Here is a 27039-nt window from a genome sequence, read left to right on the forward strand (position 1 = left end):
TTGCCACAGAGGGTCAAAAAGCAGGGTTGGATGAACAAAAGATTTGAAGTGTGTAAGAAGGAACTGCAGATGCTGGTTTAAACCGAAGCTAGACATAAAATGCTGGAGTAACTCAACAGGACAAGCAGTATCTCTGGAGAGAAGGAATGGGTGACGTTTCAGGTCGAGACCCTTCTTCAGACTGTTTAGGGATAAGGGAAGCAAGAGATAAAGAACAATGAATGAAAGATATGTAAAAAAGTGACAATGATAAAGGAAACAGGCCATTGTTAGCTGTTTGTTGGTTGAAAATGAGAAGCTGGTGCGACTTGGGTGGGGGAGGGATAGAGAGAGAGAGGGAATGCCGGGGTTACCTGAAGTGAGGGAAATCAATATTCATACCACTGGACTGTAAGCTGCCCAAGCGAAATATGACATCCTCCAATTTGCGTTTAGCCTCACTCTGACAATGGAGGAGACCTAAGACAGAAAGGTCTGTGTGGGAGTGGGAAGGAGAATTAAATTGTTTCAAGTAATTTGTACAGGATTAGAGGAGACGTAAGGAAGCTTTCAAGAGTATAGGAGGAGTCTGGAACTCAGTGCCAGACATCGTGGCAGTGGAAGCCCTCACCATGAGCTGTGATCTGCAGGATTACAGACAGGATATAGAACATGCTACTCACAGCTTTACACTTGCTTCAAATGACTACAACAACCCATAAACTCATTTCATAAAGCACAAAGAGATCAACTCCCGCACTCGAGCCCAGTCGAACCCCGCAGTCCCTATTAGTTGCTTGGATCTGCAACTCCAGTCACTAACACAAGGAGACAAGATTCCAGGAGTACATTTAATGATTCACTGGTCAGGCCACCAGCCAGCTGACAGACACAATGTTCCCGTCTCACGCACAGCAAACTCATGGATGGGCATTTTCTGGACATTCCTCACTCAGCTCCAGAGTGACATGAAGAGTGTCATTGTAGAATTGCCCCGTGCTGTTTGATCCCCCAAAGACCAGGAGTTTGAGGCAGGTCCCTGTGCTGCTCTGGCTCGAGCTCAGATACACCAGGCTGTGACCTGCTCTTGGTACAGAGCAGAGAGTGTGGTGGTACAGACTGCTCCAGCTGTAGGTGTCTGGGGTGGAGAGAGCACAGAGAGGAAAGAGTTAGTGCTAGGCTTGACGTTCTTGGTAACTTGGTATGTTAAGCACACCAAGTGCTTCAGTACTTCTATTCTGTGGCTGTAGAAAGCATCTTGTCGATCTGGTTTGGGAACTGCTCTGCCCAGGACAGGAAGGCTCTGCAGAGAGTAGTGCGTTCGGCCAAACGCATTATGGGAACTACATTCACCCCCCTGCAGGAGCCATACACCAGGAGGTGCAGATCCAGAGCCAGCAAGATCATGAAGGACCCCTACCGCCCCAGCAACGGATTGTTCCAGCTGCTACGGTCAGGCAAGCGCTTCCGCTGTCATGCTGCGAAAACAGAGAGGATGAGACGGAGTTTCTTCCCACAGGCCGTCAGGACTGTAAACTCTGATCTCACCAAGGACTAATTTACTGTTGTGTCTTTTTTTTCTAAAATGTAAATACTGGTTCTGTTCCGTTTTGTTCTGTTGTTTTGCACAATCCGCAGGCATTGCCACTTTCATTTCACTGCACACCTTGTATGTGTATGTGACAAATAAAGTTGACTTGACTTGACCTGTTCCTTTGCCATACTCTTCCATGCCCTCAGTATGAATAGATGCCCAGCATTAATAGTTACTGCCTTATTATCACATATCTGTCAATTTTGCAAACATAAACGTCCATCCGCATCCTGGATCAAGTGGGAGGTTACAGAGAGTGGTGGACACGGCCGAGTCCATCCTCACCACAGGAACTGACCTCCCCACCATCAAAGGAATCTACAGGAGGCGCTGCCTCAGAAAGGCAGCCAGCATCCTCACGGACCCACACCACCCTGGCCACACTCTCATTTCACGCTTCATGAAGAAGAAGCGTTAAGTCTGAAAACCGTGACATCCGGGTTGAGGGGCAGCTTCTTCACAACCATCAGGCTCTTAAACACTACTAACACTAACTAAACTATGAACTATCTTGGTTGCTCTAGGGACTTGGTGCTTCTGTTTGCACTAATATCATTTATTTATTTATTGAACGTTCTTTAGTGTATTGTTGAATCTATGTGTACTGGACCTGTTATGCTGCTACAAATAAAAATTGTCAATGCTCCCTATTTGATACAATTGACAACTAAACACACTTGACTCTGGACTCTTGAAATCTGCATTCATCAGATGATGCCTCTGCTCCATCCCAGGCTGCTTGTAATATTGTGTTAATAATGGTGGCCTTACTACTCACAAGTCTACCCCTGGCCATTGGTCATGGTCTACCTGCACAGCTGATCCTGTGTCTATAGATGAACAGAAGTCAAGTTTGTGGGCAGTCAGAAAATACACAACAATCAACAACAAGATCAGCAAACTAATCTTCTACTAAACCATTCCCAATCCGACCTCACTGTCCTGGGTCTCCTCCATTGCCAGAGTGAGCAACACCGGAAATTGGAGGAACAGCACCTCATATTCCGCCTGGGTAGCCTGCGGCCGGCGGGCATGAACATTGAATTCTCCCAATTTTTCTAGCCCTTGCTGTCTCCTCCCCTTCCTTAACCCTCGAGCTGTCTCCTCCCATCCGCCCGCCCTCGGGCTCCTCCTCCTCCTCTTTTCCCTTCCTTCCCCCCCCCCCCCCCCACCCCCTATCAGTCTGAAGAAGGGTTTCGGCCCGAAACGTCACCTATTTCCTTCGCTCCATAGATGCTGCTGCACCCGCTGAGTTTCTCCAGCATTTTTGTGTACCTTCAGCAAACTAATCGTTGGCCAGAAAGGGGAAGCCAGGTGAGCAGGGGCCAGTTTTCATTGGTAGGTTGGTGGTGGAGAGAGTCAAGGGCCTGTCCCACTGACGCGACTTTTCAGCGACTGTCTTCGACCTTCAAGCTCGAGGGCACTCGCCTGAAAAACCTCGAGCTGGATCGACCGTCAGCGATGAAACCGCGAGCCGGATCGACCGACTGCGCACACACACACACACACATCGCAAAGGCAGGATCAGGGAAAACAGGGGAGCGCTGTCTGAAATTCACACCCACGATGAACAGGAAGGTAAAAGACGGCTGGCACAGTACGGTAAGTCCTTTAGAGAGCGCGGAGAAGGGGGGGAGAGAGGAGGAGAGAAGAGGGGTAGACACTTTTAAGAAACAGCACGCCCAGTTACATTATTCCAGCAGGTTAAACTTGGATGCTAATTAGAAATAAATCTTCTGTATGTACTGAAATATGGTGTTTTAAAAGGATCATATCAATGAACAAGGAAGTACTTTTGATATAACTTTACTCGGACAATTTCATCCATACTTTAAAAAGGTCCCTTCTCTCTCTAGGTAGTCGCTATTCTGGTAAACATATTTGGTGGCATCATGCGCTGTGATATAATTGCTAAAGGTATTATTCTAGCTGTGGAAGACTTGGATTTGAAGATCCCTATAGTTGTGAGATTACAAGGTGAGCTTGATAGTTTCCACTAGCTGAGAGAGGCACTTAACTTAAGGATAGCTGCTTCCCACTTTAATTATTCTCAAAAACATTACTACAAAGGTTAAATATTTAATCAAATAAATCAATGATTGGATCCAGAGCCGTAAGTGTTATTCTGCAGAAACTAGCCCTTCAGACCACCACATCCATGCTGACCTTGCCCATCTGCACTAATCCCATTAGGCAGCATTAGGTATATTTCGTTCCATGTCATGCCTAATTAAGTACATTTATATATATATATATTTAAGTACATATATATTTATATATATATATATGTACTTAATTAGGCATGACATGGAACGAAATATACCTAATGCCGCCTAATGGGATTAGTGCAGATGGGCAAGGTCATAGAAACATAGAAACATAGAAATTAGTGCAGGAGTAGGCCATTCGGCCCTTCGAGCCTGCACCGCCATTCAATATGATCATGGCTGATCATCCAACTCAGTTCCCGTACCTGCCTTCTCTCCATACCCCCTGATCCCCTTAGCCACAAGGGCCAATCCAACTCCCTCTTAAATATAGCCAATGAACTGGCCTCAACTACCCTCTGTGGCAGAGAGTTCCAGAGATTCACCACTCTCTGCGTGAAAAAAGTTCTTCTCATCTCGGTTTTAAAGGATTTCCCCTTTATCCTTAAGCTGTGACCCCTTGTCCTGGACTTCCCTAACATCGGGAACAATCTTCCTGCATCTAGCCTGTCCAACCCCTTAAGAATGTTGTAAGTTTCTATAAGATCCCCTCTCAATCTTCTAAATTCTAGAGAGTATAAACCAAGTCTATCCAGTCTTTCTTCATAAGACAGTCCTGACATCCCAGGAATCAGTCTGGTGAACCGTCTCTGCACTCCCTCTATGGCAATAATGTCCTTCCTCAGATTTGGAGACCAAAACTGTACGCAATACTCCAGGTGTGGTCTCACCAAGACCCTGTACAACTGCAGTAGAACCTCTCTGCTCCTATACTCAAATCCTTTTGCAATGCAAGCTAACATACCATTCGCTTTCTTTACTGCCTGCTGCACCAGCATGCCTACCTTCAATGACTGGTGTACCATGACACCCAGGTCTCGCTGCATCTCCCCCTTTCCCAATCGGCCACCATTTAGATAATAGTCTGCTTTCCTGTTTTTGCCACCAAAATGGATAACCTCACATATATCCACATTATACTGCATCTGCCAAACATTTGCCCACTCACCCAGCCTATCCAAGTCACCCAGCAGTCTCCTAGCATCCTCCTCACAGCTAACACTGCCCCCCAGCTTAGTGTCATCCGCAAACTTGGAGATATTGCCTTCAGTTCCCTCATCCAGATCATTAATATATATTGTAAATAGCAGGTCAGCATGGATGTGGTGGTCTGAAGGACTAGTTTCTGCAGAATAACACTTATGGCTCTGGATCCAATCATTGATTTATTTGATTAAATATTTACCTTTGTAGTAATGTTTTTGAGAATAATTAAAGTGGGAAGTGGATATATATTTCTCCTGAACATAGTGATGTCACTGAGTTTCAGATATCAATCACTCACTCTGTAACAAAAACTTTTCCCCGAATTGTTCGGCACGGACTTGTAGGGCCGAGATGGCTTGTTTCCGTGCTGTAATTGTTATATGGTTATATGGTTAAACCAGACAACGTTTAATAAAGTTTAGCGGGCATTTAACATTATCGGTCGGTTTACTTACCTTTTGTTTCTCAACGAGCTTTACCTTCGACTACCTTCGATTAACTTTGACTACCTACAAATAACATTATGACCTACTACAACCTACCTCGACTAAACCCACGAGTAAAATAATATAGATTTTTTCCATGGTGACCTTTTTTTTACTCGTGGGTATTTTTCAGCATGTTAAAAAAAAACACCACAACCTAGCTGAGGCCTCGAATACGCGGGGACTACTCTTGAGCATGAAGGAGTTACAAAGACCTCCTAGGACCTCGTGTCGACCATGCTGCGAGTATGAGTCGTGGGCAAACTCTTCTAAAGTCACGAATTAGGTCGCCGCAGTGGGACAGGCCCGTCAGCAGCTTCACATTCCTGGGTTAACATCTTGTCAGACCTGCTCTAGACGCAGCACATGGATGTGATTGGGTAGAGGGCACACACCAGGTAGAGGGACACACCAGGTATAACCATATAACAATTACAGCACGGAAACAGGCCATCTCAACCCTTCTAGTCCGTGCCGAACACGTATTCTCCCCTAGTCCCATACACCTGCGTTCAGACCATAACCCTCCATTCCTTTCCCATCCATATAACTATCCAATTTATTTTTAAATGATAAAAACAAACCTGCCTCCACCACCTTCACTGGAAGCTCATTCCACACAGCCACCAATCTCTGAGTAAAGAAGTTCCCCCTCATGTTACCCCTAAACTTCTGACCCTTAATTCTCAAGTCATGTCCCCTTGTTTGAATCTTCCCTACTCTCAGTGGGAAAAGCTTATCCACGTCAACTCTGTCTATCCCTCTCATCATTTTAAAGACCTCTATCAAGTCCCCCCTTAACCTTCTGCGCTCCAAAGAATAAAGCCCTAACTTGTTCAACCTTTCTCTGTAACCTTGTTGCTGAAACCCAGGCAACATTCCAGTAAATCTCCTCTGTACTCTCTCTATTTTGTTGACATCCTTCCTATAATTAGGCGACCAAAATTGTACACCATACTCCAAAATTGGCCTCACCAATGCCTTGTACAATTTTAACATTACATCCCAACTTCTATACTCAATGCTCTGATTTATAAAGGCCAGCACACCAAAAGCTTTCTTTACCACCCTATCTACATGAGATTCCACTTTCAGGGAACTGTGCAGTTATTCCCAGATCCCTCTGTTCACCTGCATTCTTCAATTCCCTACCATTTACCATGTACGTCCTATTTTGATTTGTCCTGCCAAGATGTAGCACCTCACACTTATCAGCATTAAACTCCATCTGCCATCTTTCAGCCCACTCTTCCAACTGGCATAAATCTCTCTGTAGACTTTGAAAATCTACTTCACTATCCACAACACCACCTATCTTAGTATCATCTGCATACTTACTAATCCAATTTACCACACCATCATCCAGATCATTGATGTGCATGACAAACAACAGTGGACCCAACACAGATCCCTGTGGCACCCCACTAGTCACTGGCCTCCAACCTGACAAACAACCATCCACCATTACTCTCTGGCATCTCCCATTCAGCCACTGTTGAATCCATCTTGCTACTCCACCATTAATACCCAACCATTGAACCTTCTTAACCAACCTTCCGTGAGGAACCTTGTCAAAGGCCTTACTGAAGTCCATATATACAACATCCACTGCTTTACCCTCATCAATTTCCCGAGTAACCTCTTCAAAAAATTCAAAATTAGTCAAACATGACCTTCCAGGCACAAATCCATGTTGACTGTTCCTAATCAGATCCTGTTTATCCAGATGCTTATATATATTATCTCTAAGTATCCTTTCCATTAATTTGCCCACCACTGACGTCAAACTAACAGGTCTATAATTGCTAGGTTTACTCTTAGACCCCTTTTTAAACAATGGAACAACATGCGCAGTACGCCAATCCTCCGGCACTATTCCCATTTCTAATGACATTTGAAATATTTCTGTCATAGCCCCTGCTATTTCTACACTAACTTCCCTCAATGTCCTAGGGAATATCCTGTCCGGACCTGGAGACTTAGCCACTTTTATATTTCTCAAAAGTGTCAGTACTTCCTCTTCTTTGATCCTCATAGTTTCGATAGCTACTCTACTTGTTTCCCTTACCTCACATAATTCAATATCCTCCTCCTTGGTGAATACCAAAGAAAATAAATTGTTCAATATCTCCCCCATCTCTTTTGGCTCTGCAGTTAGCTGTCCACTCTGACTCTCTAATGGACCAACTTTATCCCTCATTATCCTTTTGCTATTAATATAGCTGTAGAAACCGTTTGGATTTACAGGTAGAGGGACACACTAGCCCCTTTACTTCCTGACAAGTTAAAAGAGATTTGGAATGCCACTGCATACTGCAACAAACTACTACGGATGTACTGCAAAGTGTCCTGACTGTCTGCATCATGGCCTGGTCTGACAATTCCAACACACAGGGATGCAAGAAGCTGCAGAGAGAGGCGGACTCAGCCCAATAGTGACATTTTGAGACTCTCTTAGATCGGATATGCAGGAGTTGGAAGGATATGGATCATGTGCGGACAGAGGAGATCAGTTTAACTTTGCATCATCTTCGACATGGACACTGTGGACCGAAGCTCCTGTGCTATACCGTTCTGTGTACGTTGCATGCTGAACGTGATCTGCCATGACAACAGACAAGAGGAGATTAATGCTCCTCTAATGGGGCACAGATGGACCTGCCCTCTCCCAGTGTTAGATGAAGGGATTCAAAGTAACATTAGCAAATTTGCAGATGACACAAAGCTGGGCGGCAGTGTGAACAGTGAGGAAGATGCTAAGAGAATGCAGGGTAACTTGAACAGGTTGGGGGGGTGGGCAGATGCATGTCAGATGCAGTTTAATGTGGATAAATGTGAGGTTATCCACTTTGGTAGCAAAAACAGGAAGGCATATTATTATCTAAATGGTGTAAAGTTGGGGAAAAAGGGGAAGTACAACATGATCTGGGGGTCCTTGTTCATCAGTCAATGAAAGTAAGCATGCAGGTACAGCAGGCAGTGAAGCAACTAAATGGCATGTTGGCCTACATAACACGAGGAGTTGAGTATAGGAGCAAAGAGGTCCTTCTGCAATTGTACAGGGCCCTGGTGAGACCACACCTGGAGTATCGTGTGTAGTTTTGGTCCCCTAATTTGAAGGACATTATTGCTATTGAGGGAGTGCAGCGTAGGTTTTGTAGGTTAATTCCCGGGATGGCGGGACTGTCACATGCTGAGGGAATGGAGCGGATGGGCTTGTATACTCTGGAGTTTAGATGGATGAGAGGGAGTCTTATTGAAACATGTAAGATTATTAAAGGTTTGGACACACTAGAGGCAGGAAACATGTTCCCGATGTTGGGGGAGTCCAGAACCAGGGGCCACACTTTAAGAATAAGGGGTAAGCCATTTAGAACAGAGACAAGGAAACACTTCTTCACACAGAGAGTTGTGAGTCCGTGGAATTCTCTGCCTCAGAGGGCGGTGGAGGCCGGTTCTCTGGATACTTTCAAGAGAGAGCTAAATAGGGCTCTTAAAGGTAGCAGAGTCAGGGGATATGGGGAGAAGGCAGGAACGAGGTACTGATTGGGGATGATCAGGCATGATCACATTGAATGGCGGTGCTTGCTCGAAGGACCAAATGGCCTACTCCTGCACCTATTGTCTATTGTCAGGATAGCCAGGCAGATGAGATGCTGTCTTACCAGCGTTGAAGATGAACACATCCTGCAGGGCGCCGGCCAGGTTGTATCCTCCGCTTATCAGGACTTTATTATCGCCCACAGGCAAAGCAGCGTGGCGACTGAAACAAAAACATCTGCATTTATATAGCACCTAATGTAGTTCCCTCTACACCGTCCCATCACACTCCAGGGGTCAGACGGAGTGAAGCTCCCTCTCTACATTGTCCTATCACACACTCCAGGGGTCAGACGGAGTGAAGCTCCCTCTCTACATTGTCCTATCACACACTCCAGGGGTCAGACGGAGTGAAGCTCCCTCTCTACATTGTCCTATCACACACTTCAGGGGTCAGACACAGAGTGACGCTCCCTCTACACCATCCCATCACACACTCCCAGTTCCTTCTCAATATTATACGTCACGTCACGTCCCTTATGATGAGTCGATCCTGATCCCTGATAACTAACTAGCCGTTGCTTCGACATGAGATCACACACTTCCTCAGGTACACCGTCTCCTCACTGCTTGCCAGTTTCCACAACTCCGTGTTTACCCACGACAGGACCTACCATCGTGGTGCTGGAGGTCCTGGTATCTGTACATGAACGTACTCCATGAAACCTAGGAGAAATAGACATGGGTTTGGGTTAGAGACAGCAGACAGGTGACACCAGCTTCCATTCATCCAGTATTTCAATCCCTAATAATGAATGCACGGTCTTTCACCCAGGGTAGGGCAATCAAGAACCAGAGGACATGAGATTAAAATAAATTGGAGGATTCGGGGATGGGAGATTACCCTACGGAGGGAGAAGGGTCTAGATCTAGATGTAGTACGCTGAAGAGCATCTAGGTACAGCATCACTCAGCACCGGACAAATTTTATTTTTTTTAATTAATTTTTTATTACATTTTGTTATCAAGCCAATTAACCTGTACATCTTTGGAGTGTGGGAGGAAACCGAAGATCTTGGAGAAAACCCACGCAGGTCACGGGGAGAACGTACAAACTCCGTACAGACAGCACCCGTAGTCGGGATCGAACCCGTAAACTGACGCTGCATTTTACTGTAAGGCAGCAACTCTACCGCTGTGCCACCGTGACTGCCAGGGGTCAGGATGATTAGGACAGTGGGAAATGTGCGCAGTGGGGTGGAGTTGCTGCAGGAAGCAGATCTCGCCAACTCCCACATTCCCAATGGCTTCTACTCACCCAGGTCCAGGATGTGAAGATCGTTGAGGAACACACGGCTCCGACTGCCTCCGAACAGGATCAGCTTGTCATTGAGGAGAGTGGCAGAGTGTCTGGGAAAAGAGGGAGAGGGGGCGTGGGAAACGGAGGCACACTTCAGTGAGGCATGGACAACCCCCCTGCTGCCTCTCCCCACTCTGACTGGACAAATGGAACAGGTCAGCTTCCCACCAGAGCAGGGGCCAGCCGTGTTCACTGGGCAACAGACTCACATCCCAGAGCATCGCTGACCCCATTCCCTCTGCGCTCCAGTAATTAGTAACCCAGCAGGCACAGATAGAGTTGACAATCACAACATTTTTCCCCACGCTGGAAATGTCAAAGGCTAGAGGGCAAAGGGGGGGGGGGGGGGGGGGGGGGGGACGTCTAAAGGAGGTTGTTTCATTTGTAAAGTTTGTGGAGCAGACAGATGTGGGAGTGCAGGTGATTAATTCCTTGAGGTGGCATCACAGGTAGATAATAGTGTAAGAGGCTTTAATTGGTCAGGGTATCAAGTATAGATGCTGGGTTGCTTTGTTGTACAAGTCAGTTGTGAGGCCACACGGAGTATTGTATTCAGTGTTGCTTACCTTGCTGTATGAATGATGTTATTAAGCTGGGAAGAGTGCAAAGATTTATGAGGATGTTTCCAGGACTTGAGGGCCTGAGTTATAGGGAGAGGTTGGGCTGGCTAGGTCTTTATTCCTTGGAGCGCTGGAAACCGAGGGGTGATCTTATAAGGTGTGTAAAATAATGAGGAGGATTGGGTCATTAAGGTCAACTTGGTTGAAATGGACGAGTTGCGCTGAAGTACGTGCTTCCGTGTGGCATGACTCTATGACTTTGAGATACAAACAGCATTTGTTTTATACATGGAGGGTGGTGGGTACCTGGAATGCACTGCCAGGGTTGGTGGTGAAGGCAGGCATGATGAGTGTGGTGACGTTCAGGAGGAAGGCACATGGATACGCAGGAAATGGAGACTAGTTTAACTTGGCATCATGTTCAGCATGAACATTGTAGGCCGAAGGGCCTGTGCCGTACAGTTTTCAGGCCGGCAGCTCAGGGCTGAGTGGCCTCCTCTTGTGTCACCACACGCCCGGCTGGAATGAGCAGCTCCAGGCTGCCCCCCCCCCCCCCCGCTGGCCATCCTCGACCGCTGCGGCGAGCTACTTACCCGCAGCGAGGCAGCGGCCTGTCGCCCATCACGATGGGCTGGTACCAGATCTCATGCTCGCGGTTGAAGATGTAGAGGGAGTTGCTGTAGATCTGCCCGCCCTGGTGGGGCGTGAAGAGGCAGCCGCCAAATATAAATAGCTCCTGCTGGAAGACGGCCGCACTGTGGTAGGACAGCGAGGGAACCTTGCCCTTCCCCTGTGGGAGGAAGGCAGAGGCAGGCCATTAACCGCCCCACCCCATACCTCAGCTACAGCTAAATGCCCCAGCTCCTTGCAGCACAGAGTGGCCCAAACCCAGCAGCACCAGACATAGCAGGGAAGGTGGTGTGTGACTCACTGGTCTCCATCACACAGAGCGGGGAAGACAATAGGCAACAGACGCAGGAGTAGGCCATTCGCCCCTTCGGGCCAGCACCGTCATTCAATGTGATCATGGCTGATCATCCACAATCAGTACCCCGTTTCTGCCTTCTTCCCATATCCCCTGACTTTGCTATTTTTAAGAGCCCCATCTAGCTCTCTCTTGAAAGCATCCAGAGAACCTGCCTCCACCACCCTCTGAGGCAGAGAATTCCAGACTCACCACTCTCTGTGAGAAAAAGTGTTTCCTCGTCTCCGTTCTAAATAGCTTACTCCTTATTCTTAAACTGTGGCCCCTGGTTCTGGACTCCCCCAACATCGGGAACATGTTTCCTGCCTGTAGCATGTCCAAGCCCTTAACAATCTTATATGTTTCGATGAGATATCCTCTAATCCTTCTAAACTCCAGAGTGTACAAGCCCAGCTGCTCCATTCTCTCAGCATATGACAGTCCCGCCATCCCGGAGAAACCTACGCTGCACTCCCTCAATAGCAAGACGTACAAGTCACTGACCTCCATCAGACAGTGGGCAGAGTACAGGACATCATGATGCAGTGGTACAAGTGATTAGTGAGACCACACTGGGACCACTCTGTGCAGTTCTGGTCGCCCAGCTACAGGAAGGATGTCATTATGTTGGAAAAGGCACGGAAAAGATTCACCAGGATGTGACCGGGACTGGAAGATTGAAATACAAGGAGAGGCTGAATAGGCTGGGACTTTTTACATTGGATCGTAGGAGGCTGAGGGATAACCTTATGGAGATTTATAAAGTCATGAAAGACATAGATAAGGTAAATAATTATAGTCTTTTGTCCAGGATAGGAGAGTCTAAAACCAGAGGAAAGGTTTAAAGTGAAAGAGGATTTAACTGGAACCCGAGGGGTGAATTTTTCCACACAGAGGGTGGTGAGTGTATGGAACAAGTTGCCAGAGGAGGTAATTGAGGCAGGGAGACATCTGGAGATATAGATAGGAAAGATTTAGAGTAATATGGGCCAAATACAGGCAAATGGGACTAGTTCTGATAGGCAACTTGCTCAGCATGGACGAGTTGGGCCAAAGGGCCTGTTTCCATGCTGTGTGACTAAAGGGCCTGACCCACTAGGCGAACAGCAAACAATGCTCCGTCCCACCCTGCTCTACCCCCTCCACAGACACAGCCTGGCCTTGGAGTATCACCGGTAGCTTGTTTTTATTCTAGTTTTTGTTTTTATTTTGGCACCCGTGGGTTTTTTTCCCCCAATATTGCCATTGGCTTATTATTGTCGCGTGTACCGAGATTCAGTGACAAGATTTTTTACTTGCTCTCCAATCCAATCAAATCAAACTACACATGAATACAACCAAGCCGTACACTTCGAGCAGAGTGAAAAACACCAGAGTGCACAAAATGGGACAGTTTGAAATACTGATAGATTTACTGGTGGAAGAGGGATTTAAAATGGAGTGATTGTATCAGCTGATAGGAGATCCTCTTCAGGGACCAGCACGTAAAGAGTTAATTGACTCGATGAGCCGAATGGCCTACTTCTGATCCGATGACTTATGAACACTCTGGTGCCATCTTGCCAATGGATTTCTCTTGGTTATAGGGATTGATGGTAACAGACGCAGGCAGACAGAGCTAGGATACAGAGCAACAAAGCCTCACTGAACAGGTATGCAGCATAGAGGGGGTGTGCCCTCATCTTCCTGGGGCAACAGGCTCCAGGGATCAACAGCCTCCCGTTCCCGTGATCCAGAGTCAACGACAGTCCCTACTTACAATCACCACGGACCACTTCCAGGTCAAGGTGTCCAGGATGTAGACGTTATTGAAACATTCTCCATCTTTCTTTCCCCCAAATATGTAAATTATTTTGGCGTCGGGGTCATAGGTGGCAGAGTGACCGCGAACACATTGTGGGATGGGGATGCTCAGCGTGGAAGTCGTCTCCAAGGGAAACCAGAAAATGTCACCATCGTCTGCAGAGAAGACCAGAAGGCAGAGGTGATTCATGCTGATTAAACCCATGAAAACATCAAACCGGTTTTGTAGTGAGGGAGGAGTGGGACATGAAGGGAGCACTAGTCCGCATCAACTCGTGGTGCAGCCTCTCCATCATCTCACATTTTCCTGCCACCGTACATTCCTCCAGCACCATGCAGTCTTCCAATGCCAGTGTGAAATGGTTTTATCAATGGTGTTCAGAGGGAGGGGTGCCATGGTTTATTTAGTCAGGGTTGTGTGAGGCCAGCACCCAGGTGGTCAGGCAAGCAGTGGATACAACTCTCCCCAGTGTGTCCGCATCATGGATAACCTCACCCAGGCACCCGTGCATTAGCACCACCAGAGGGACCATTCAGCCCACTCACTGCCTGCTGTACCCAGGCCCTGCCAGCTACTCAGACTGCCATGAGGTCCTTGGGAACAAAGGAGACTGAGGAACGGTTTCACAAGTGTAAAAACTGCTCTTCTGTTCATTCTAGGAAGTGCAGAAGGCCGAGGGATGATCTTATGGAGGTGTATAAAATCACAAAGGGAATAGACAGGGTGAAAGCACAGTCTTTTACCCAGAGTAGGGGAACCAAGAACCATAGGACATATACTGTATATTTAAGGTGAGAGGGGAAAGATTTAAAAGCAAGTAGAGGGGTAACCTTTCACACAGCTGAAACGAGCTGCCAGAGGGAGTAGTTGAGGCAGGGACTATAACAGTATTTAAAAAGACATTTGGACAGGTACATGGATAGGAAAGGTTTAGAGGGATATGGGGCAAACGCAGGCAAATGGGATTGACTTAGTTGAGCATCTTGGTTGGCGCGGATGAGTTGGGTTGGAGCACCTGTTTCCAAGCTGTATGAACTTGTTACTCCTGACTCAAGAAAAGGTCGGGGTCTGGAACTCATTGCCTGAGAGAGAAGCAAAGCTAGAAATCGTGCCTGCGCTTAAACTGCACCTGGATGAGGCCTTGAAGAGCAGCGACCCAGAGTGACCGATCAGGAGGTAGAAACAACCTGCTCCATTTTGGATTGGCACACGCCTGCTGAGCTGAATGGTCCTCTTCCCGACATAAACCCGACACTCGTCAGCAGGGTGATGGCACTCACCAATCTCCAGCCTCCACAGCCCATCCTTACTGTAGCCGCTCCCTGCTCCTTCTCCTCCAATGAGAATGGCCGTGTCAGAGTCACTGAGGCACAGGGTGTGATCCCAGCGCGGGCTGGGACAAGCTGTGGACACCGACACAGAGGCATCAGCCCCCAGCTCAGGTAGACACACCTGCTTCATCACCCTCCCTCTCCCTCAGCTCAGGTAGACACACCTGCAATGAGATCACCCCCCCCCCCCCCCCCCCCCCCTGCTCAGGTAGTCACTGAGGCACAGGGCTCAGTAGACACACCAGCATCATCACCCTCCCTCCCCCCCAGGGTAGACACACCTGCATCATCACACCCCCTCCCCCCCCGCTCAGGTAGACACACCTGCTTCAGCCCCCCCTCCCCCCCAGCTCAGGTAGACACACCTTCTTCAGGTCACCCATCCCTCTCCCTCCCCAGCTCAGGTAGACCTGCTTCACACCCCCCTGCATCAGGTCACCCCCCCCCCCCCCCCCCCCCCCTCCGCTCAGGTAGACACACCTGCTTCATCACCCTCCCTCTCCCCCCAGCTCAGGTAGACACACCTGCTTCATCACCCTCCCCCCCCCCCCCCCAGCTCAGCACACCTCAGGTAGACACACCTGCATCATCACCCTCCCCCCCCCCCCCCAGCTCAGGTAGACACACCTGCACATCACCCCCCTGCACACACATCATCATCACCCCCCCCCCCCCCCTCCGCTCAGGTAGACACACACCTGCATCATCAGCCAACCCCCCCAGTGGTAGACCTCACTTTTTAAACCACTTTTAAGTGGCACAGTAGCAGTGTTGCTGCCTCACAGCACTGGAGACCTGGGTTCGATCCTGATTATGGGCGCTGTCAATACAGAGTTTGTACGTTTTCCCGGGGACTGTTTGGATTTTCTCCGGGTGCTCCGGTTTCCACCCACATCCCAAAGACGTACAGGTGTGTAGGTTAACGGCTTGCTTATAAATGTAAATTGTCCCTATTGTGTGTAGGATAGTGTCAGTGTGCAGGGACGGCTGATCAGTGTGGATTTAGTGGGCCGAAGGGCCTGTTGCCATGCTGTATATCTAATGCCCCTGTCCCACTTAGGAAACCTGAACGGAAACTTCTGGTGACCTTGCCCGCGACCCAAGGTTTCCATGAGGTCGCTGGAGGTTTTGGTCACTCGCCTAGAAAGCCTCGAGCTGGATAATAATAATAATAATAATAATAATAATAATATCTTTTATTGTCATTGCACGTCAGTGCAACAAGATTTAGTATGCAGCTCCAACCGATGAAAAAGAAAAGTAAAATAAATAAATAAGCTGTGTGTCGTGACCATCCGAGGGAGACAGTCCAGGGGGGGTGGGGGCACTCAGCAGGGCCGGTTCAGAGCCGCTATAGCTCTTGGAATAAAGCTGTTTCTGAGTCTGGAGGTTCGGGCGTAGAAGGCCTTGTAACGTCTGCCGGAGGGAAGTAGTTCAAACAGTCCGTTACAGGGGTGTGATGAGTCTTTATGGATGCGTGGATCAACTGAAGCGTGAGCTGCATCTACCGACCAAAGATCCTATAGGATCTTTGCTACCGACCACACACACGCATCGCGAAGGTGGGGGCTATGGAGAGCAGAGGAGCGCTGTCTGTGCGATGAAGAGGAAGGTAAACGGCTGCCACAGAGCACAGTAAGTTCTTTAGAGAGCGCGGGAGGAGAGAGTTAAGTGGAGAGAAGGGGGGGGAGAAGGAGTGGAGACAGTTTTAAGAAGTTTAATAAAGTTAGCGGGCATTTTACCTACCGGTGGGTCTTCTAGGTCCTGAAACTCCAATGAGCCAATCAAAATGGCCGGTCAGAGAAGGAGATTGCCTTCGACTGCCTGTAAGTAAATAGCGACCCCACTCCACTGGCTTCAACCAAACGGCAACCTATTTTTAGTCGAGGCCGATTTTTGATTATGTTGAATTAATCAAAGCAACCTAGAAGAAGCCTCGACCACGCCGAAACCACTTTCGACCATAATGAGAGTGACCAAAACCTCCGGCAACCTCGTGGAAACCTTGGGTCATGGGAAAGGTCACCAGGGGTTTCCGTTCAGGTTTCCTAAATGGGACAGGGGCATAAACGTAACTAAACAACGGACCGGCACGAGCTAGGGTCAGCTGTGCTGCTGCACAGGGCTTGTTTCCCCTCAGAGTGAAATGTGAGTCTGCTGCAGAGGCCCAGCACCATCCGGCCACTGGCAAGGTCCAGTAGATGGGGAGATGGCCTCATCACAGCGGGACAGATGATCCAGTAGCTCACAGGGAGCCCAGAGAACATGTGAAGTGTGGAAGGGCTACCCATGCAGTCCTTGCCTGAGGCTTGTGTGATGGACCCTCACATGCCTGAAGCTGGACTATTTAATTCCTTAATGCCCTTCTCCACCTATCCAAAGGTTCCAGCAATGACAGGAGTTTCCCCCGAGTGTTTCCTCTCCTTCCTGAGATGAGGATTGTCCCGGGAACTCCTCCTCACCACCCAATGATAATCATGGACAACAAGAAAGAGAAGCAGACATGCGTCGGGGCTCCGCTCAGTGACTCTCTGTGACAGCCATGCCCGGGAGCTCAGGCACCAGTTTCCAGCACCGTGCTGACTGAGGTGAGGCCAACTGCTCACCTCCCTCCCCCCCTCCCTCAATCCCATCAATAGACAATAGACAATAGGTGCAGGAGTAGGCCATTCGGCCGTTCGAGTCAGCACCGCCATTCAATGTGATCATGGGTGATCATCCCCAATCAGTACCCCATTCCTGCCTTCTCCCCATATCCCCTGACTCCGCTATTTTTAAGAGCCCTACCTAGCTCTCTCTTGAAAGCATCCAGAGAACCGGCCTCCACCACCCTCTGAGGCAGAGAATTCCACACTCACAACTCTCTGTGAGGAAAAAGTGTTTTCTCGTCTCCGTTCTAAATGGCTTACTCCTTATTCTTAAACTGTGGCCCCTGGTTCTAGACTCCCCCAACATCGGGAACATGTTTCCTGCCTCTAGCGTGTCCAAACCCTTAATAATCTTACATGTTTTAATAAGAATCCCTCTCATCCTTCTAAAGTCCAGAGTGTTTAGCTTCAGGACCACGGAACGTTCCCAGCTCAAGGTTTACTCACTGTGTCGCCTCCTCTCATCCGACTCGATCTCTGGAATACAAAAGCAATCCTCAGTCACCAGCGCTGTCACACCAAACACCTCATAAGCTCATAAGTGATAGGAGCAAAATTAGATCATTCGGCCCCTCAAGTCCACACTGCCATTCAATCCTGGCTGATCTATCACTCCCTCCTAACTCCATTCTCCTGCCTTTTCCCCAAAACCCCTGACACCCGTACTAATCAAGAATCTATCTACCTCTGCCTTAAAAATGTCCACTGACCAGGCCTCCACAGCCATCTGTGGCAATGAATTCCACAGAATTCACCACCCTCTGACTAAAGAAATTCCTCCTCATCTCCTTCCTAAAGGAACATCCTTTAATTCTGAGGCTGTGGCCTCTAATCCGAGACTCTCCCACTAGTGGAAACATCCTCTCCACATGCAAGGATCTCAGCTCACAGCAGCAGTGATGATCCTGGATGGCTTCAACCTCCCGTCCCCCCCCTCCCACCACCAAATGGTGGTAAGATCCTCACCCATCCCTCTCCTCCTGTGCTGAAACTACTATTGTTTAGGGGAGAGTTGAAGGTTCCCATCTTGCTGTGTGTGAAATCGCCACCACCAATTGAAAGCTCTGCCTCCTTGTTCCAGACCTTCACTTCTCCTCCCCAGTGGTATGGGACCTTTCTGTTCCCACCGCTGAAACATCCAGTCCCCTCAAGCCTCCATGTTTTCCCCAGCTACTAATATCCTGCCTCGTGTCTAGATTGTCCTCTGCAGCTTTCATTGTGGCAGGCCGGAGTGATGTGGCAGCATTTGTACTGAGCCACGGGTTGTGAGCTAGGAAAGAAAGAAACAGAGTACAGAGTAGTACAGGCCCTTCGGCCCACAATGCGTGCTGAACACGATGCCAAGACCAACACTGATCAGTCTGCACATAACCCATATCCCTGCTTATCTAAAAGTTTCAAACACCACTATTGTATCTGCTTCCACCAGCACACATGCCAACATGCTCCAGGCACCCACCACTCTCTGTGTAACAAACCTGCCCCACATATATCCTTTAAGCAGGCTGTGAGCTTCACCTGTCTCCTCCTCCCCCTCGTCATGCTGCTGCTGTGTGGGTCCAGTGGCCTTTGACGGAGTGAAGAAAGGTTCTGCAGGACACCATGGTTCCTTCTCGGCCTTTGGTATGTCCAAACGCAGGCTTCTCCCATGCTGGGCAGCAGTCAGACCAGGCTGTGGAGGGAAGAGTAGCATCAACCCAGGACCAACCAACCACCAACACACCCTCCCCAGGCACAGAGCAGGTTGACCCGTGGGTTTACAGGTAACCCACCTTCCCACAGAGAGAGACAGAGCAGGCAGCAACCCATGTACACCTCCCAACCTACCTCTTTGTGGACCTTACACATTTTGTTTTCAACTGGGACTTTCTCTGTAACTAACAGTGTATAACACAGTAACACAATATTCTGCATTCTGCTCTTATTCTCTTTGCACTACTTGTTGTATTTCTGTATGGTCTGATTTAGTTTATTGTCACATGTACCATGCAGGCATCACTTGTACCAATTACTCAGGATAGGCAGTCAGTCAGCTTTTAAAATATCTTAAACTGCGCATGCGCAGATTGTTCTCCTCTCCGTACGCTGTCAGTTGACTTTTACAAAGAAATTTGTCTTCAAAAACCATATCTCTTAATAAAGTACTGGATTTCACGGCAATGAGGACGCACCCCCATTTTGAGTTGCTAAATTTTGAAAAAAGGCTGGCGTAACAGAATTTCTCACGCTCAAAAAAATAAAAATAAAGAAAGTAACAATTCAATTTGCCCGGGGCTTCCAAATCTTCTTCATTCTGAATGCCTGAATGGGTGGGAGGGGGGTGGAGGGTGACAGCAGGTGGAGAGATGGTGGGGAAAAACGTGAGCACACCGGGACAACTTGAATCAGTTGTGATCTGATTGAATGACAATACTAGTTCAAGGAACCATTTTAGGGGAGAGTTCCTTTCACAGTGTGTGGGGAGTCTGGCCAGGGGTAAAGTTGCGGGGGGGGCAGGAAGTTTGAGAAGGTGGGGGTCGGGGATCATGTCAGTAAGCCACTCACTTACCGCTGCCACGGCACTCCGGAGCCACTACATTGTGACCGGGGAGGGAAGTAGCTCAGGTGGCTGCAAGCAGCCACCGGGACCTTAATGCCTTCTGCCGCCCTGCTCACCTCTGCCAGTGCTCTCCGTCTGAACACCTCTCTCCTGCCGCTCGCCGGCCTTGCTCATGTCAGCCGCTTCCCGCAAATCCTTAAATTCCAAATGCCACCGGGAGCTGCGCCTGGTGAAACTGCATGGCATTCACTGCCCGGTCCATGTCTTTCAATGTAGACCGGACAGTGAGGGGACCAGCTCAAGAGTGGGTCAGTGGGCGATGGATAACAGGACAGTGGGCGGTGGAGCTTACTCCTGTGTCAGTGCGATCAAGGGACCAATTCCGCTGTCCGGTCCCGGCGGCCACTCGCTGCCACCCGAGCCACTTCCCTCCCCGGCCACAATGTGGTGGTTCTGCGCCCGGAGCGAGTGAGTGAGTTGCTGGCATGATCCCCGACCCCCTCCTTCTCAACGCTCCTGCCCTCCCCGCAACTTTACCCCAGGCCAGACTCCCCACACGCTGTGAAAGGAACTACTTCCCTCCCCCCCCCGGGGCACAGTCCTTTCAGCTGCCAGCAATGAGGGATAAACTTGGCTATCCCTCAGTACAGCAACATTGTTCTTGATGTTGCCGTACTGATGGATAACAAAGTCTATCTTTCTTGGCTAACAACCTAACCTTTGGCCTCCAAGACGCCTTATTTTGGGGTAAAAAATAGCGTCTTCGTTGCCGGGAAATACGGTATTTAAAACATATTACTCAAAGAAATTTACTTACCACATCATTTGTACACGAACTCCATTCTTCTCTTTGTTTCTTATGATACTCTTAAGATAATGACAATCCATGTTTGAAAAACCCGCCATGAAACTTGCGCTGCGCATGCACAGTAGGATGTTGCGCATGTGCAGTATGCAGTTCACAGTGCAAAGGCAGAATTTCAGCTGCCTTCAGCTCCCCTTGTCATTGAAGGCTTGAAGCAGCATCGAAGGCACGTGAGCTGCATGTACTTCCGCGTATTACATGTAATGTGTTGATGCAAGGCACGGAGAATTATGGCTTCCCGAGAGATCGATCTCTTAGGTAGGCAGAATTCTCCCGTGCTTTTACTATTTATACTTAATAATTACCACTTTATAATTTTTGTCAGGGTAGGCAGTGCCTGGTACCAAGGTACATTGAAAAGCTTTTTTGTTGCAAGCTATCCAATAAGCAAAAGACTGTGACTACAATCAAGCCATCCGCAATACTAATGTACATAAGGTCATAAGGGATAGAAAGGGAATTAGGCCATTCGGTCCATCAAGCCTACTGCGCCATTCAATCATGGCTGATCTATCTCTCCCTCCCAACCCCATTCTCCTGCCTTCTCCCCATAATCCCCAACACCCATACTAATCAAAAATAGGAAAGATATTGTCAAGCTTGAAAGGGTTCAGAAAAGATTTACGAGGATGTTGCCAGGACTAAAGGGTGTGAGCTATAGGGAGAAGTTGAGTCGGCTGGGTCTCTATTACATGGAGCGTAGAAGGATGAGGGGTGATCTTATAGAGATATACAAAATCATGAGAGGAATAGATCGAGTAGATACGCAGATTCTTTTAACCAGAGTAGGGGAATCGAGGACCAGAGGACAGAGGTTCAAGGTGAAGGGGAAAAGATTTAATAGGAATCCGAAGGGTAACTTTTTCACGCAGGTGGGTGTATGGAACAAGCCGCCGAAGGAGGTAGTTGAGGCTGGGACTATCCCATCATTTAAGAAACAGTTGGACAGGTACATGGATAGGACAGCTTTGGAGGGATATGGACCAAGCACAGGCAAGTGGGATTTGGGTAGCTGGGACATTGTTGGCTGGTGCGGGTGAGTTGGGCCGAAGGGCTTGTTTCTACACTGTGCGACTCTATGAATCTGAATCTAAAGTATGATTTGAGTGGAGAGCATGCAAACAAAGTTGGTAGTTTGGTACTAGTGAAATTGATAGATCAATACCAATTGCAAGCCCCTGTAACTTACCAGCGGGAGGAAGCTGGGGGACAGCGGGGAGATGTCGTCCATCAGATCAGCCAGGACAGCATCCAGTGCCCGGTGAGGTTGGGCAGGGAACACCGGAGTGCTGCTCATGAAGCCACTTCCCACCTCCTGCCAGGAACAAGACACCCGGTCACAAGTCCGGCAACCATTCCCTGCCCTGTCCCACCACTAGGAAAGGATGCCGCTCGACACACAAACTCCCATTCCCAAGGTGCAGCCAAACAAGGAGAGCCATGCAGAGTGGGCGCACCCGCAAGCTGTGTTACATTCTCATTTGCAAAAGACACACTGAACTAGAATTGAAGGAGAAGAGATGGCATAGATCCAGAGCAAGAGTGCAACATGAGATTAATTTGAACACCCCGTCCCAAACACCAGAAGTATAAATTGCCTCAGGCCATGCTGCATGCTGCTATGAGGAGGAGTCATCCTGGGGAACGGCTGCTAACCAGCAGCTGTCCGTTCAATTCACTTTTTAAATTCGTTTTTAGTGAATTTTGTCCTATGTTTGTTAGGGAATTTGACTTTTTTTATGTGGGGGGGAAGGGGGAAACTATTTTCTAGGTCCCTACCTGGTCGGTGAGGCAGCTTTTTCCCCGGGCTGCACCATCGACCCGTCCCTGCGGCCTACCAGCGGGAGTTGAGCGGCGCTTTCCTGGCGGGGACCACCCAGCACCTTCAGCTTCGGTGGCGGCACAGCGCTGGAGCGCTATCGCGGAGCAGACTGTCGAGCTGCGGGACTGTGGAGCGGCCAGCCGCGCCAACTTTAACATCGGGAGCCTCGGAGCACCAACCGACGCGGCCCTGTCAGCTTCGGAATGCCACGGACTCCAGTAGGGAATCGGCCGTTCCAGCCGCTGTGAGGACTCTCCCGACGCTGGAGCAACACCACCCGGCGAGAACGGCCAGGAACATCAGGCCTCCGTAAAGGCAACTGTGGAGGCCTCAATAGGCCTGACTACGGGGGAACTGGGGATGGCGACTGCACATTGTGCCTTCCCCCACAGTGGTAACCATTGTGGGGGGATGTTTTTTTTGTGTGTCAATGATTATTTTATTCTGTGTCCAAGATGGCTGCCGGAAGGGAAAGTGTACGCTGGCGCGCTTTAGCTGCTGCTACTCTCTCTTCATATTGTGTTTTTGATTTTTGTCTTTGGATTGAATTCTGTCTTTAATTTGTGTACTGGTGATGTCTTTACTATTTATTTCATTCCGCTTACATATTTTTACTCTATTTGCTAAATTTTGTAAGGTGTCCTTGAGGCTCTTGAAAGGCGCCCATAAATAAAATTTATTGTTAAAATTTATTATTATTATGAATTTACCGTAATCACGGAAGATGGACACAGAATGCTGGAGTAACTCAGCGGGACAGGCAGCATCTTAATCACACCTCAAAACCAATTAAGTACTTTGGAAGAATTTTCAATGTCTTTTAATCAAAGCTGAGCGGTGACCTGATTGAGGTATATAAAATTACATGAGGCATGTATAGGGCAGATAGAACCTTTTTCCCCCATGGTAGGGGTATACGAGACAAGATGGGATTGGTTTAAAGCGAAAGGAATGTGTTTTAATGGAGATCTGAGGGGCAAGTTGTTGCCAGAGGTGGTGGAATTAGGCACAACTACATTTAAGAGACATTTAGAGATACCTGAATAGGCAAAGTATAGAAGAAAACAAATCTAATGTGGAGAAATGGGTTTAGCATAGATGGGCAAAGAAGTCAGCTTGGGTGTGGTGGGCCGAAGGGCCTGGTTCTGTGCAGTACGTCCATACAATGTTAAGATTTTATGAGAACATTTACATGGAGGCAAGATTGAGCATTCAGGACATGGGAAAACGAGATGGAGGGGATAGAATCACTGATTGCAAATATTCAACCCCGTTGCAATAAATCCCACAAGTCTGCACCGTTTCATGCAGCGAGGAAAGCTGAACGAGCTTTGCCAATGGGCAAGCAGAAAGCAAGTCTGCCCTTCACAGGTCCATCGACAACACCTTTTCTTCAAGAATCAAAGGGCAGCAACAAATCCCAATCCAGCCTCTCGAGCACAAATCCAGGCTGACCTTCCGCTGCAGTTATGTGTGACGCCCCTTTAACATGGGACTGTGCCCAAGGATCTCCCTCTCCCCTACAGTCAGGGGTAGGGGAATTGCCAGAGCAGTCCCTGTGACAGCCAAGCCACCTCCTCTCCAAAGGAGTGCCGGTGCCTCGCGAGTAACACACGAGGCGAGTGTCCGGGACGGCCCCTACCTGTCCGCTGAGGACCAGAGCCAGTGTGGCCCCAGCCTGGGCCCTGGCAGCAGCAGTCAGCTCACTCCTCCATTCCCCCTGCCACACCAGGCACCTGCAGAGGGACAGACCAAGGCGACGCCAGTCACGGCAAAGGCCCGTGCACATCTCCACACATACACACATGCGCGCGCGCACACACCCACGCTCCACACACACACCCACGCGCGCACACACGCAGCACCCACACACACACATCTCCACACACACAGTCAGCCCTGCACCAACCCCGTTCCAAACCCTCTGCCCTTTGCACATACATTCAGCAAACGCTCTGCTGTCCATGTGGTGACCTGCACCACATCCCATTCATTCATCCCAGCCTCTGTGGAGCAGCAAAATAGAGACACAAAACAAACTGCAGGTTTGGAAGCTCAGTGGGTCAAGCAGTGTCTGTGGAGGAAATGGACAGACAACATTTCAGGTCAGGACCCTTCTTCAGACTGATTCTAGTTGGGGAAAGAAAGCTGGAAAAGAGGAGGAGGGGGAGTGGGGCAAAGCCAGGCAAGAAGACTTGACTTGACATTGAGTAAATGAGTCTGGAGAGGAACCAATGTGGAGCAGAAGCACTGACCCAGGAGAGTTGGGCAGCGTGGTTTGGTATTGTGTTTTAAGCCAATTTACTTCCCAATGACAGCAGATATGGTACTTTGAACACAATTTCTCAGTGTGCAGTAATATTGGGGTGATTGACTGTTGGTATTATAGGTTCCCGAGACGCACTGACCTGCTGGCCGGGGACAGGGTTCCCAGGCGCTGCGGCCTCACCGCGGGGCCCGCCGACACCTCGGCCGAGAAGCGGCTCTCCTCATTGTACTCATCCCAGTCGCCCAGGCCGAAGATCACCAGGAACCTGGGCAGAGGGAGCGGCAGCCGGCAGCGGAAGAGGCAGCCGCCCGGGTCACTACAGGGGGAAAGTGAGTGAGTACGGACCAGAGGAGGCAGACAGTGGGATGGGGGGGGGGGGGGGAAGTGGGGGGGGAAAAAGTGACGGGGGGGGACAGTGAGGGAGTGACGGTTGGGGGGTGGGGACAGTGAGGGGGGGGGGGAGGGATTGGGGGCAGTGAGGGGGGGGGGGGCAGTGATGGGGGTGGCGTGAGGGGGGGGGGGGAGCAGTGAGGGGGGGGGAGGGGGGCAGGGGAGGGGGGGGGGCGCAGCAGAGAGATGGGGGGGGGAACAGACAGTGAGGGGGGGGGAGACGCAAACACAGTGAGGGGGGGGGACGCACACAGCGAAGGGGAGGGGACGCAAACACAGTGAGGGGGGGGGGCACACACAGTGAGGGGGGGGACGCACACAGTGAGGGGGGGGGGACACAGTGAGGGGGGGGCACAGTGAGGGGAGTGGGGGGGGGACGCACACACAGTGAGGGGGGGGGACACAGTGGGGGGGACACACACAGGGAGGGGGGGCACACACAGTGAGGGGAGGGGACAGTGAGGGGGGGCACACACAGTGAGGGGGGGGCACAGGGGGGGGGGGGCACAGCACACACAGTGAGGGGGGACACACAGTGGGGGGGACACAGTGAGGGGGGGGACGCACACACAGTGAGGGGAGGGGACGCACACACAGTGAGGGGGGGCAGTGAGGGGGACACACAGGGAGGGGGGGACAATGAAGGGGGGGACAATGAAGGGGGGGGGACACGGTGAGGGGGGGGGACACGGAGGGGGGGGGACACGGAAGGGGGGGGGACACGGTGAGGGGGGGGGGAACACGGTGAGGGGGGGACACGGGGAGGGGGGGGGGGGGGGGGGGGGGGGTGGGGGGGGACACACGGTGAGGGGGGGGGGACACGGTGAGGGGGGGACACACGTGAGGGGGGGCAGTGAGGGGGGGGGGACACACAGTGAGGGGAAGACCAGTGAGGGGGACACACAGTGAGGGGGGGGGACAGTGAGGGGGGGGGGTGAGGGGGGGGACAGGGGGGGGGGGGGACAGTGAGGGGGGGGGACAGTGAGGGGGGGGGGACAGTGAGGGGGGGGGGGACAGTGAGGGGGGGGGAGGGGGGGGGGGCAGTGAGGGGGGGGGGACAGTGAGGGGGGGGGGGGGGGGGGGGGGGGGGACAGTGAGGGGGGGGGGACAGTGAGGGGGGGGGACAGTGAGGGGGGGGGGACAGTGAGGGGGGGGGACAGTGACAGGGGGGGGACAGTGAGGGGGGGGACAGTGAGGGGGGGGGGACAGTGAGGGGGGGGGGGTGGGGACAGTGAGGGGGGGGGGGGGGACCAGTGGGGGGGACAGTGAGGGGGGGGGGACAGTGACAGGGGGGGGGGGGGGGGGGGGGGTGAGGGGGGGGGTGGGGTGGGGGGGTGAGGGGGGGGGGGACAGTGGGGGGGGGGGGGGGGGGGGCAGTGAGGGGGGGGGGGGACAGTGAGGGGGGGGGGACAGTGAGGGGGGGGGGGGGGGGGGGGGGGGGCAGTGAGGGGGGGGGGACAGTGAGGGGGGGGGGGGGGGGGGGGGGGGGGCAGTGAGGGGGAGGACGGTGAGGGGGGGGGTACCACATGAGGCGGCGAGGCGGGCTCCGTAAGGGAGCGCAGCGCGAACAACTCCATCCGCGGACAAAACTCCCGCGCTAATTGACCCCGCCTCTGCGCGTCACCATCAAGCCCC

General features: G+C 50.5%; 1 protein-coding gene across 6 annotated transcripts; it reads right to left on the reverse strand.

Moving 5' to 3' along the window:
• Positions 1-818: 818 nt before the first annotated feature.
• On the reverse strand, positions 819-27039 carry zgc:163014 (uncharacterized protein LOC100038766 homolog). Of its 6 annotated transcripts, XM_055640269.1 has the most exons (13): positions 26928-27039; positions 25154-25330; positions 24388-24481; positions 22113-22238; positions 19038-19191; positions 17967-17996; positions 14821-14943; positions 13496-13695; positions 11366-11562; positions 10171-10262; positions 9527-9578; positions 8978-9075; positions 819-1117 (listed from the first exon to the last, which is right to left on the reverse strand). In XM_055640269.1, the coding sequence occupies exons 1-13, from the start codon at positions 26930-26932 to the stop codon at positions 900-902; spliced, it is 1566 nt and encodes a 521-aa protein (XP_055496244.1). In that variant the 5' UTR covers positions 26933-27039; the 3' UTR covers positions 819-899. The 6 variants fall into 6 exon arrangements, with proteins under 6 accessions (XP_055496244.1, XP_055496247.1, XP_055496248.1 ...); XM_055640272.1 differs by lacking the exon at positions 14821-14943; XM_055640273.1 differs by lacking the exons at positions 14821-14943; positions 17967-17996.

Source organism: Leucoraja erinacea, chromosome 9 (assembly GCF_028641065.1).
Source record: "Leucoraja erinacea ecotype New England chromosome 9, Leri_hhj_1, whole genome shotgun sequence".
Classification (NCBI taxonomy): domain Eukaryota; kingdom Metazoa; phylum Chordata; class Chondrichthyes; order Rajiformes; family Rajidae; genus Leucoraja; species Leucoraja erinaceus.